This window comes from Palaemon carinicauda, chromosome 8 (genome assembly GCF_036898095.1).
Source record: "Palaemon carinicauda isolate YSFRI2023 chromosome 8, ASM3689809v2, whole genome shotgun sequence".
In the NCBI taxonomy this organism is placed as follows: Eukaryota; Metazoa; Arthropoda; class Malacostraca; order Decapoda; family Palaemonidae; genus Palaemon; species Palaemon carinicauda.
The window spans coordinates 153,842,914-153,855,413 of record NC_090732.1 but is presented as its reverse complement, the minus strand read 5'-3'; the positions used below and the strand labels follow the sequence as shown (position 1 = coordinate 153,855,413).

General features: G+C 35.4%; 1 protein-coding gene across 1 annotated transcript in view; it reads left to right on the top strand.

Annotated features, from left to right (window-relative positions):
* Window positions 1-12,500, top strand: part of LOC137645502 (repetitive organellar protein-like) — a 28,180-nt gene that overhangs the window by 14,365 nt on the left and 1,315 nt on the right. Inside the window, exons 3-4 of the mRNA XM_068378307.1 lie at window positions 2,163-2,242; window positions 4,004-4,472. Of these exons, the coding sequence (XP_068234408.1) occupies window positions 2,163-2,242; window positions 4,004-4,472 (549 nt within the window). The remainder of the gene's footprint in view (window positions 1-2,162; window positions 2,243-4,003; window positions 4,473-12,500) is intronic.

Below are 12,500 nucleotides of genomic sequence, written 5' to 3'. Positions count from 1 at the left end.
TCATTTGATCTTTTATATATTGTCATATTTAAGACGTGACCGCATAATATCTTCCAGTATGTCTATTATAGACAAGGTTTTGTGTACATTAGTTTTGTGTTGATAGGTAGGATTTATGATGGTTTTTCTTGTTTTATTTACTCCGTCTTCCTTCTTTCTTGGAATTAGTATTAGGATAATTTTTTGTTCTGGCCAGCCAAATTGTTGGATCCAAGTTCATAATTGATATTTCTCTTGTCTTTGATAGGACTTAGCTTCTTAGTTTTAGGGAATCCAGTGTGATTCAAAGGACCATTATTTGTCCTTCCTTGTTATTAAATAATGTTATTTGTAGTTTTAACAAGGTTGATCTAAATTTTGTTATTGTTAAGTATTAAATATTGTTAAGTTTTCTTGAGTGTTTGTTTCCGCTGACCTTTAGCACTGAGTTACATTTATCACTGACAAAAATTATAATAAGAACTCTTATAATAACCCTAAGGGTTATAACAATTGGCGACCGTGACAGGATTGTTCTCAGGTGTACTCAGGGTTTTGGTCTGTGGAACAGCACTTTGTTAATTTGACAATATTTTCTTTAGTTGTAAAGTATTACCTTTCTCCCCTGCTAATTTTGGTGCAATGGAGGGTTTTGTGTTTGACCCCGCAGAGTTTTTAGGGTCAGGTGATTGTATAAAGCATCTGCCAGTACTAAATAAGACTTGTTTAGTAAGTTGTGCCCGGTGGTTGGGTATTCCGTTGAGGGCAACGGATACGAAAAATCAATTGTTGGTAGCTGTTAAAAGTAAAGTTGCTCAAGGTCTGGCCGAGGCTGAACATTTGGTTAGGGAGTATGAAGTTTCAGGTAGTAGTGACTCTGAGCGTGAGGGTAGTATGATTAATGATGATGACAGAATAAGTGTTAATGGAGGTCTAACTCTGTTTGAGGATCCTCCCCGGACAGGAACTATTTATGAAGGTCAGGCTAACTTGCCTCTGAAACTAAATGTTTCCACTAATCAATTCAATTCTGTAGTAAACCCTGCGCCAAAAGATCCTCAGGTTCCTGTTTGTCCTTTGGTGGAGTCCAAGGAGGACGGTGAATTTAATTTAATATGTAAACGGATAGAACTGATGAAACTGGAATTTGAAGAGAATGAGAGGGCGAGGCGGCATGAATTGGAGATGGCCAATATCAATTTAGAAATTGCTAGGCTGCAGGGCACCTCTAATCATTTTAGTCCACCTCGGGGCAACTCACAGGATAAGTTTAATGTAGGTGCGGCCTTGAAATTGGTGACAGTATTTGAAGAGTTGAATGTTCCAGAATTTTTCAAGGCTTTTGAACGTGTTGCCACTCGCTAGGCTACAGGGAGGAAAGGGTCGAAACCCTACCAAATGTGGACTAGGGGGAAGGGCAGGGCCCTTCCACCTTCGCCAACTAGCAAGGCCCCAATAGGAGAGTTCATTCACCTAGAGGGGGACCTGGGGGCGAGCGACAGTTACTCTGAGGTTCTGTCCCAAACTTAAAGCTCATGTACTATGGCTAGGAATGGGGAAAGAAAACCCTAGCTTAACCTCACTCGAATACGATTCGAGGTAAGGAGGGCTAAGATGTAGCCTAGGCTACCTCAGAGGGAGGAGATACCTTAGGTAAGGTAACTGGGAAGGATAGGAAGTATACAAGGCCATACGTTAGGTGAGGGGCAAGGGAGTCGACTACCAAGATCAACAAGACCCGAGGCGAAAACATATGTGCAATCACTGAATCTTATATGTATAAATGCCTAAAATCTCCATTTCATAAAATAAAACTAGGAACACTTATTATATCATGCATGAGAGTAAACAATTACCACCCAGGCTATCAAGTCTAGGGGCTAGGCTAGAACCCTAGCCTACGAACGGCTACCTATGCTCGCCGAGAAGGATACTATCGGCATAATATAACTAATTCCTAGCAATAAAGACTAAATAACTAATGCTGATAATTAGTTATAAGACCAGGAAGGGTTGTTCTGGCTAACTAAATAAAGCATGCGAGGCAAACAACCGCGTCCAACATCACGCCTCTGGTTAAGGCACAGCTCCGCCACAAAATACGGTATTTTAAGATAAAAAGGCGTTACTTTATGGCTGGAGGTTATTTATACAATACAAGAATATGGTACTCAACTTTCCAGAAGAAGGCGAGGCAGAAGATTGCGACATGATGAATTACTTAGCGAAAAACTGGGAAAAAGCACCTGGTCATATACGCTACGTAAGAAAGAATTGCGATGGCGCGCTCCGGCGGCGTCACCCAAGATGGCGGCCAGATGTTGACGTCGCCGAGTACCAAAACAGTATCGGAGGAGGAGAACTTTGGGTATTATTTTATTTATGGACATTAATAATGTAGCGTATTTTAACTTGGTTCTCTATGTTAAGGAGGTCTTTTGTAGTATTTCTGTAAATTATTATCTGTCGCAAATGCCTAGTTCTTTATATATCTATATATATTTTTGGTTAATGTCTAGGAGAGGGCCGCATGAAGATATCAGTGATATTTAATGAATTTTTACTAGAATGTGTAGGAATGTATGTAAATAGTGGTATACGAGTGAGATAATTTAGTGAAATTCAATAACAGTCAAAATATCGATGACCAAACTCACGCTACTCATGTCTTCCTCCCAGATTTTTTCTAAGTCTGTTGTTATTGTTGACTGTGTCTTGTTTTTGCTCAAATGAGCCCTGTAACCACTATAATCCGCAGACAAGCTAGTCCACTATGACGTCTTACAGGTTTGGCCAATCACAGCGCGACAATACATTATCTTACCCAGGCATTTAATTTCGTTCTTAGACATGGAGGCCATAGCAAGCACGTCATCTCATGTTGCACAAGAAGTTGAAATTCCATCTTCTTGTCCTGACTGTTTCCTAACTTACAATGAATTTGTTGTAACTTATTCGGGTAATATTGAAAAACTAGTGGATTTGTGCCAGAGACACAATTTAATTTTACAAAATAAAAATTGTCCTGCATGTCAAGGAACCTTCGCAACGGCTTCACGTTTTCCTCAAAGCAGCAGCACATCTTTATGAACCAACAGTTTAAGGTAAGCTTCATTAATTTATAGAGTATATTATAATGGTGATAGTATAACGATGTATACAGCAGTACCATCACTTTGGATTTGGTTTGATGGATGTGTTAGGTAGTGGCCGTAAGGGGGGGGGGGGTCGCAGGGGCTAGGCCTAGGTAGGGGTACAGGGCCCTAGGTTAGGTGGTTGTATTAGGTTCGGTAGTGACCCGAAAATCACTGTGGCCTTAAGGGAATATCTACTGAAGTCATATATACCCTTAGGAAGCTACTGAAGGAACCTTCCATCAGGACGACATGGCTTGAGCCCCCCAAGTTTTACTGAAATCCTAGGCTAGCCTAAATTAACCTAGACTATGTGGAGGGCAAATGTATTATTTGCAGTGAAATCCTGTAAAAATACAAATATTATAATGTAAATATTTTCTAGACCACCATAAATAGCACATGTTTCGGCCTACTTTGGATTTGTTAAGAACACTGGTAAACACAGCTAACATACATCATTTATCTATCAATTACGTTATATACATATAAAAGGAACAGTCTATTTCACATAGGTAACTACTTACCTTGCAATTAGGTCATTCCATGGGCAGAAATTCACATATTTTCATATTTCAAATATGGAGAAACGATATCACTTAACGTTACAAGACGACATAGTGGACATTGTCCGTTCAGTAAAGTTCGTTTTTATATTTTTGAATATATGAAAATACCATAAAAACATTACACGCATGAAAGTTTATATTTATTAAAAAATAATTATTCATCGTGGATTTAGGAATTTTTAATGCTATAAAATTTATCAATATTGAAAACAAATTAAATTACTGAAACCTATCATATGGAACGAATCCATGTTCTGGATTGACAGAAAATTTATCACAAACCCACATAAGGCTATTGTGTTATGAACATATTTCTTACAGTGTAGGAATTGCAATGATAAGATCAATGACAACGAGAATGCAGCAAACATACAAAGAAAATTATTGGATGAAGAAGTCGTAATGTCCCATCATTTTGTTCAGGTCTTGATGAATAAAATAGAAGAAAAGGAGGATAGCATGGCGGAAATAAGAAATAAAGTGCAAGAAACAAGAGGTGAGATGCAAGAATCAAGAAATTTGATGAAAGAATTAAAAAATGAAAAGAAAAGGAATGAAGATGACATAGATATGAAGCATAAAACTGGTACATATGCTGAAAATCTGAAATCAAAGAAAACATTGATTGTAAAATCAACTGATGAGGTGTCAGCAGTTAATAATAAGAAAACAGTTATGACCAATATAAAAGCCCAAGTTGAAAGCAGTGGTGAAATGAAAGATGGTCACCTGATCATAAAATTTGCTGAAAAACAGAACCTGGAGCAGGCAAAATCAGAATTGGAACAAGGTAATGTAAACAAGATCACAGTTGATGAAAAAGGAAAACTTAAACCGAAGAAAAAACTTACTAATGTACCAGAAGATGGTGATGATATTATTCAAAGTCTGAAGCTTGAGAACCAGTGGCTAAGACGACACATTGTAGAAAATAATGATCTGACTATCATAATGCAAGAGAATTCAAGAATGGATAAACAAACACTATATTATAAAATGTACACCTAAGATACGTAAAGCAATCTATGAAAATGGAGATAAACTTAGTACCACATAAAGAATATATAATGTTTATGACCATTACATAGCCTACCAGTGTTACAAATGCCAGGAATTTGGGAATAGTGCAGCAAATTGCAAGAATAAACAGTCGTGCCCCAAGTGCGCAGAACATAAAGCGGGTCATTGCAGTATTGTTGAAGTTAAATGCATAAATTGTGTGAGAAAGAACTATGGTGACACATAACATAAATCCTACGATAGACTAATTTGCGGAGTTTATAAACAAGAAACGATAGACTAAACTGCGAAGTTTATAAACAAGAAATAACAAGAGCCAGAAACAATACTGACCATGGCTTCGATTAAGAAAATATCATGTAATCTAATAAATACGCAATCCATTGGCAATAAAACTCATATCATTAAGGAAGTCTTAAGTGATCAAGATGTGGATATTTGCTTACTAACTGAAACTTGGTTGAGTGGGAATGTGAGTGACAGATCGAAAATAAATGAAATGACACCTAAATCTTATAACTTTTATCATGAACCAAGAGAAAACAAAAGAGGTGGTGGCATTGGAATATTAATTAAGAAATCATATAAAGTTACAGTAAGAAAACATCTCATAGTTAATTCATTTGAATATATGAATATTAAAATTTTATCTAGAAATGTAAATCTACAAATAGTTATACTCTATAGACCACCGTGCAAAAGCAAAAGAATGTTTCTAGATGAATTTAATAACTTACTAGATACATTGAACGACAATAGAAATATAGTTATATGTGGTGATTTCAACCTACATCTTGTTAACAGAGTAGACCCATATGTCAATGAATTTAGAGAATTGATTGACAACCACGACCTTGAAAACATAGTGTCTGAACCAACAGCTCAGTCTAATCATATACTAGATCTAGTTATAGTAAATAAAAACATCATCATCATACTAAATATGGAGATTGAACCTGACTGCTCTATATCCCCAATGCATAAGTTAATGTCTTTTGAAATAGATGTTAGAAAATATAATGCAATACAGAAGGAAATCACATACAAAATTAAGACCAACTTTGATCCAAAAGAGTTCATTGAATAAAGCCTAGCGGATATAAAAGGGATAACACCAGTCTGTAACTGTGAAGAGAAGCACACCCTAGTAGACACACAATCCTGTGTAAACTGCAATACTAATAGAAGTAAAACAATAATTGCAACTAATTATAATAATAGGTGCCCAGAAAAAAAATAATTACAATTAAATAAAAATCGAATTGTTTTGATAACGAATTACACGAAGAAAAAAAAGAAAAAGAAAAATGGAGGATAAATGGAAAAGAAATAAAAATAATGAAAACTGGCAACGTTACAAATCAGCTAGAAATTGCTACAATTACATTATCTTAGTTAAAAAAGGCCTATTATAAAAAAGTGTGCAATGAAAATGACCCACGAAAATACATAAGAACATAAAGAAACTATTAGATCTAAAGACAGAAACAGTATTGCCTGACATAGCTAATGATCCTAAATGCCTAGCAAATTATTTTATTGATTATTTTGAAGAAAAAATAAATCAAATCTACTCCAGTTTTCGCAACATCAGCACAACAGAACGAAGGAATACATCAGCAACAGGTATAAGTAAGCTAAGGGTATTCAAAGAGTTAAGTCAGAGTGATTATATGAGAATAATAAAGAAAGGAAAAAAAAAAAAAAAAACCTATTGCGGAAATTACCCATTTCCAATTGACGATGTAAAAGATGCAGAAAATTTCACCAGACTACAAAAGACCTACTGAAACATGGTAAAAATGAGTAACACAGGCAGTTTTCCCTGATTGTGAGAAAGTTGCATGTATCAAGCCTGTCTATAAAGGAAAAGGTGATATAGACAATTTAAGTTCATATAGGCCAATATCAAATCTGTCATATTTTTCGAAAATTATTGTTCTGCTGTACATGAGCAAACCTGGAAACATCTGAAAAAATCTAATGCCATACCCGATGATTAATCTGCATACAGAGAAAATTACTCCACAGAAACAACAGTGTTAGCGATTAAAAATGACATAACAGAAATTATAACAAATGTCAAGTGTTGCATTCTTGTGATGCTTGATCTAAGTGCAGCGTTTGATACTGTAGAACATACATATCTGATGGAAGACCTTAAAGCTGTGGGCATCGTAGAAAGAGCATTTGACTGGTTTGTGAGTTATCTTGAAAACCGCAAAGTTAAAGTAGTAACATCAAATGTTGAATCTGAGACAAGAAAACTAACCAAAGGGGTGCCTTAAGGTAGAGTACTAGGTCCCCTCCTGTTTGAAATTTACACGATTGAACTGGCAAATATACTTGAAACTCACAGAGTTGAGTTTAAAATATACGCTGATGATACACAATTCTATTTCCCAATAGAATCAGTTGATGAAGCTAAAAGAAAGATATATGAAATAATGAATGACATTGAGGCTTGGATGTTAACAAAAAAGCTCAAGCTCAATGAAGATAAAAGTGAATGTATTATTTTTGGAAATGAAAAAGATATAAAAAGAATCAAATGCTTCCAAGGAATTGAAATAGGTCAATCGATCATTGACCTAAAGAAATCTGTCAGAAATCTTGGAGTAATCATGGATGATAGACTAACAATGAATGAACATATAAATAATATGGTAAGAAATTGTAACTATCATATTAGAAACATAGCATTTATCAATAAATACTTAAATGAAAAATCTACGGCTATACTCACTAATCCCCACATATTTTCAAGAATTGATTACTGCAACTCACTGTTCTATGGCTTACCAAATTATCAGCTGAAGAAGATTCAGAAAGTACAAAACAGAGCCGCTAGATTGATAAAAGGACTACACAATAGGGATAGAATTACCCCTGCACTAATTAAATTACACTGGTTGCCGCTAAAGGTGAGAATCGAATACAAGCTACTCTTACTAACGTTTAAGATACTGAACCAAAATAAACCAAAATATCTAAAAGAATGCCTGAAAAAACTAGAACTAGAAACAAATATTACCATAAGACACATGAGTGACAGACTATCTGAACCAAGAACAAATAGTAAATTTGGTGAAAGGGCTTTCAGCTACTGTGCGCCTAGACATTATAATAAACAGCCAACTGAAATGAAGGATCTAAAGGGAGCAATTGAATTTAAGAAGAAACTGAAGACATTACTTTTCACAAGATCATATGATTTGGAAGATGCTACAATCAAATAATTGTATAAGTTATAATGAAAATATTTTGTTAGATGATTGATATGGACCCGCCCGAGAAGTAGTTCACTCGACTTCATTGGAGGGTTGGATTTATACCCAAAACAAGTAAACAAGTCAGTCTCCAAATTCACAAACCCAAAATCATCAGCTGAATAAGAAATGAAGAACCCAGGTCGAACAATTTGGTCACCAGTCATTTATTATCAATTATTAATAATGATAATTATTATTAATAATTATTATTATTAATAATTATTATTATTAATAATTATTATTATTAATTATTATTATTAATTATTATTATTAATAATTATTATTATTAATTATTATTATTATTAATTATTATTATTGATAATTATTATTATTGATAATTATCATTATTAATAATTATTATTATTATTGATAATTATGATATATTTATTAACCTCACCCAAGTAAGAACTATACTACATGATTCAATGAAGTATTATTCTAAAACACGTACAGTGATTAGAATTTTTAACCCAGGGGTTTACATTATTTACTATCGGTCACAACAAGTAGTTTTTTAGGCATTTGGAATGAATAATTTCTTGAAATAGTAAAAAAAGGCCTTATAAAAATTTCAGCAGTATTGACATTATCATATATAGAAAACGGAGCAAAGTCCTTTCTTTCCTGAGTAAGAAATAAAGAAAACGTACAGGAAGGACTATTATAAAGATCCATCTTTGTGAGTCATGCGTAATTTGAAGAACAGTTGGGTAATTTTGTATATTATTACATCGTGTGACTACGCACAAGAAATATATGATTTCCTATAGCAAATAAAGAGATTTAACCGATTTTGATGACCATTTCAATCGCAAACAAACAGATCAACCAATTCGGTTAGTTATAAGTTGACGAATTGGTTGATGTTATTACGGATGAAATGAATGAGAAAACCAGTTAAATCACGATATCTACTATAGGAAATCATATATTTCCTGTACGAAATCACACAATGAAATACAATACAAATGAACCATATAAATATTAACACTGTGGACATATATACTGAGTTAAAATATATAAACAACAGATGTCGGGGACGATAACATTAGCAACGTTACCAATGGTTGACAGAACTACCAACGGTGACGAATGGTACACAGTGTTACCAACGGCACGATGTCTATACTAGAGGTAGAAATAAATGTTTCCATACGTAAACTAAATAATACTACCATAAAACTATTACACAATAAATAAAGAGTACCAAAAGGCCACAGAACCTAACAAACCCACCTAACCTTGCCTAGAAGTACCCCGGTCACAAAACACATATAATAATAATGGGGGAATGACTTACCTTGATACACAGTACTACCAACGGAGACGAATGGTACACAGAACTACCAACGACACGATGTCATTACTAGAGCTAGAACTGCTAAATATCTCCTCAGATATATTCAATAATTTCTCCATATAACTGGTACGAAATATATAAAAAGTACAGAAAGGCCACAGAACCTAACAAACCCACCTAACCTTGCCTAGAAGTACCCCGGTCACAAAACACGAATAATGACTATTGAGGAACGACTTACTTTTATGAAGAAAACGTCGAAACTTGCTGGACTTGGAAGGAAGAGACAAAAGCGCACGACACTAGGGGCAGTTTAAACGTTGAGGAATAACATTGTGAGATTTAAGAAAATGGTCAACATAACCTGAATTATCAACAAAATCACCATGGAATTGAGCCACTGCTTTTAGATACGGAATGCTGCAACCGGTACAAGTTTCTATAATATGTTCCATCTCAAAATACGGGAAAAAAAACGCACTAGTAACGAAGGACGAGTAACTAGGTCAAAGGTTAAAACGGGAAAGGCAGGGGAACAATGGGTCGGAAAACAGCGCATACAGAGATAAAGGAAGGGGGGGGGGGGTAGGGAGGTATCTGAATAGGCCTAGAGTGATGATTGGTTAAGGGAAAAATGAGGAGATCATACCGAGAATTAACTGGATAAAAAAACTAGTCCAGGGTAAGTATTTATGTGAAACCGGGAAGGGATAAAGAAATAACCCAACAAATAAAACCAATATAAGAAGGAAAAATGGAATGAATGATAAATAATATTGAATGGGAATAAAAAATGAGAAAATAACACTAATAAAAAGAGTAAAAGGGGGAGTGGAAACTCCTGCGCAGGGGGCGGGGGGATATATGCGCAGATCGGAAACTGATGAAACGAACGTATGTACAAATGGGAAAGGAAATAACAAAACAAATAAACCCAATATAGGAAGGTAAAATGGAATATATGATAAATTATATTGAATGGGAATATAAAATGAGAAAATAATACGGTAATAAAAAGAGTAATAATGGAGAGAAACGAAGGACGGAAGGTGGGGCGAACGAACAAACGAACAAATGGGTGCTAATGTTAGCATGAAACGCTAACATTTGATCTACATCAGGTATGGAATGTTAACATTTAATCTACATCAGGCGTTGGCAGCACTGGTTACTGTATTACTACAAGAAATAACCTTTGAAACGGCTCCTCCCAAATATATCCAGGTATACTGATTTGTCTTTTCCTACGGTTATAATAAATACCAGAAAGAAATGTATAGAGAAGAAAAGGACTGAATTACGGTTATATATCGATTCCCCAGTATGTTTTCCCCACCCAAAACCCCGAGTTCCCACTGGGGGTCCCCCATTATCGGCGGATATAGATGTATATATATTTCTGTAACTATTCATTTGCGACGGGAACGAGTGTTATTTTCGAAGGGAGCGTAATTTTTCCTATAAGAAAAAGTAGTTGGAATACTAGGATACATTGAGATGTAATAATATACAATGAAACCAAAAGGTCATTGATTCTTTACCACTGTAGCCCCTCATGTACTTAATTATTACAATAAAAGTACAAAAACACTGAAATATCATAATTAGAGAATTTTCTGTAATAACGTAAGGCTTAGCCTAACAAATTGGGTGATTAACAGTTTTCACTGTAGTGTATTACACTTTTTACTTACTTTACTTTTGGATGACACTCTTGGCCCTCTTTCTGCCGAAGTCGGTAGCTACAGAGGGCACGACGAAGACATCAATTTAGACCTTGTAGAAGGGGTCCATCTCACCCGATTGGTAACAATCAACAAAGATGTGCGTCTTCAGTTTTCTCTTGAAAACATCGCAGTTCAAGCTCTGCTTCACCTCTAAGGGGAGCTTATTGAAAATTCTAGGAGCGCTTCTTTCAAAGGCTCTAGTACCAACATTGGTCCTGCTTCTCAGTTCCTCGAGACGATATGGATCGTCACTGTGTCTCAAGCTAACTACAGTATCAGGGCGAAAACTCTTCAACATATTTCTCATATACGAAGGTTTCTCAAATTTAAGTGCTTGGTACGTTAGGACACAAATCTTGAAAATAATCCTCGCTTTTATAGGCAACCAGTGGAGCTCGATAAGCGTTGGCGTGATCCTCTCACGGGGGACAGGCCTTTTATTAGTCTAGCAGCTCTATTAAACACATTTTGTATCTTCCTCAAATTGTAGTTTGGTAAACCATAGTACAACACATTACAATAGTCTAGCCTGCTGATTACGTAATTGTGTATCAGCAATGTTAAAGTTTTTGTGTCAAGGTATTTCTTTAAAAAGGCAATATTTCTCAGGTGATAGCTTGCAATTCTGGTTACTCTATTTATATGCTCATTAAATGACAGACCGCAATCGAAAACAATACCTAAGTTTTTGATGGGATTTATCACATCAAAATCATTTTCAAGCACTCTAAGTTTCACAATATCAAGTCTTCTCAAATCATGCTTTTTCCCAATAAGCAAGACACTCCGTTTTACTATCGTTTAACTTCAACTGTTTGGAATTCATCCATCTTTTAACATCAGTCATGACTTCCTTTATTTTCCTTTCTGTGTCCTCTACATTACTCAATGACAGGTAGATTTGGGTGTCGTCAGCAAACAATTGAAAGTTCACCCCATGATTCCTCAGCAAATGCATCAATTCAATAGTGTAAATACAAAACAGGATAGGGCCCACGACACTTCCCTGTGGGACCCCCCTGGCCAGTACTTTTGTCCTGGAGAAGGACCTGCCAATCTGAACACAAAAAGTTATGTTTATTAAGAAAGTCTCCAAGTAATTCAGCGCCTCGCCCTTAATACCAATTGCTTTGAGGTCGTTTAGTAATAATCCATGTACGACGGTGTCAAACGCTGCACTCAGATCAAGCAATACTAGAATGCCACACATTCCCTCATCCATCATAACCAGCAGATCGTTTACTATCGAACATAATGCAGTCTCCGTAGAGTAAAATTTCCTATATGCCGACTGATTATCAGGAAAGACATGGGCTACTTCAAGATAGTCCATCAACTGGTCCAAAATTACATTTTCAATTATTTTCGAAAGAAAAGACAAGTTAGATGGCAATGTTAGATGGCAAGTTAGGGCAATGTAACCTAGGAAATCAACTACTTTTTCTTTTAGAAAAAATTACGCTCTTCGAAAATAACACTCGTTCCCGTCGCAAACGAAT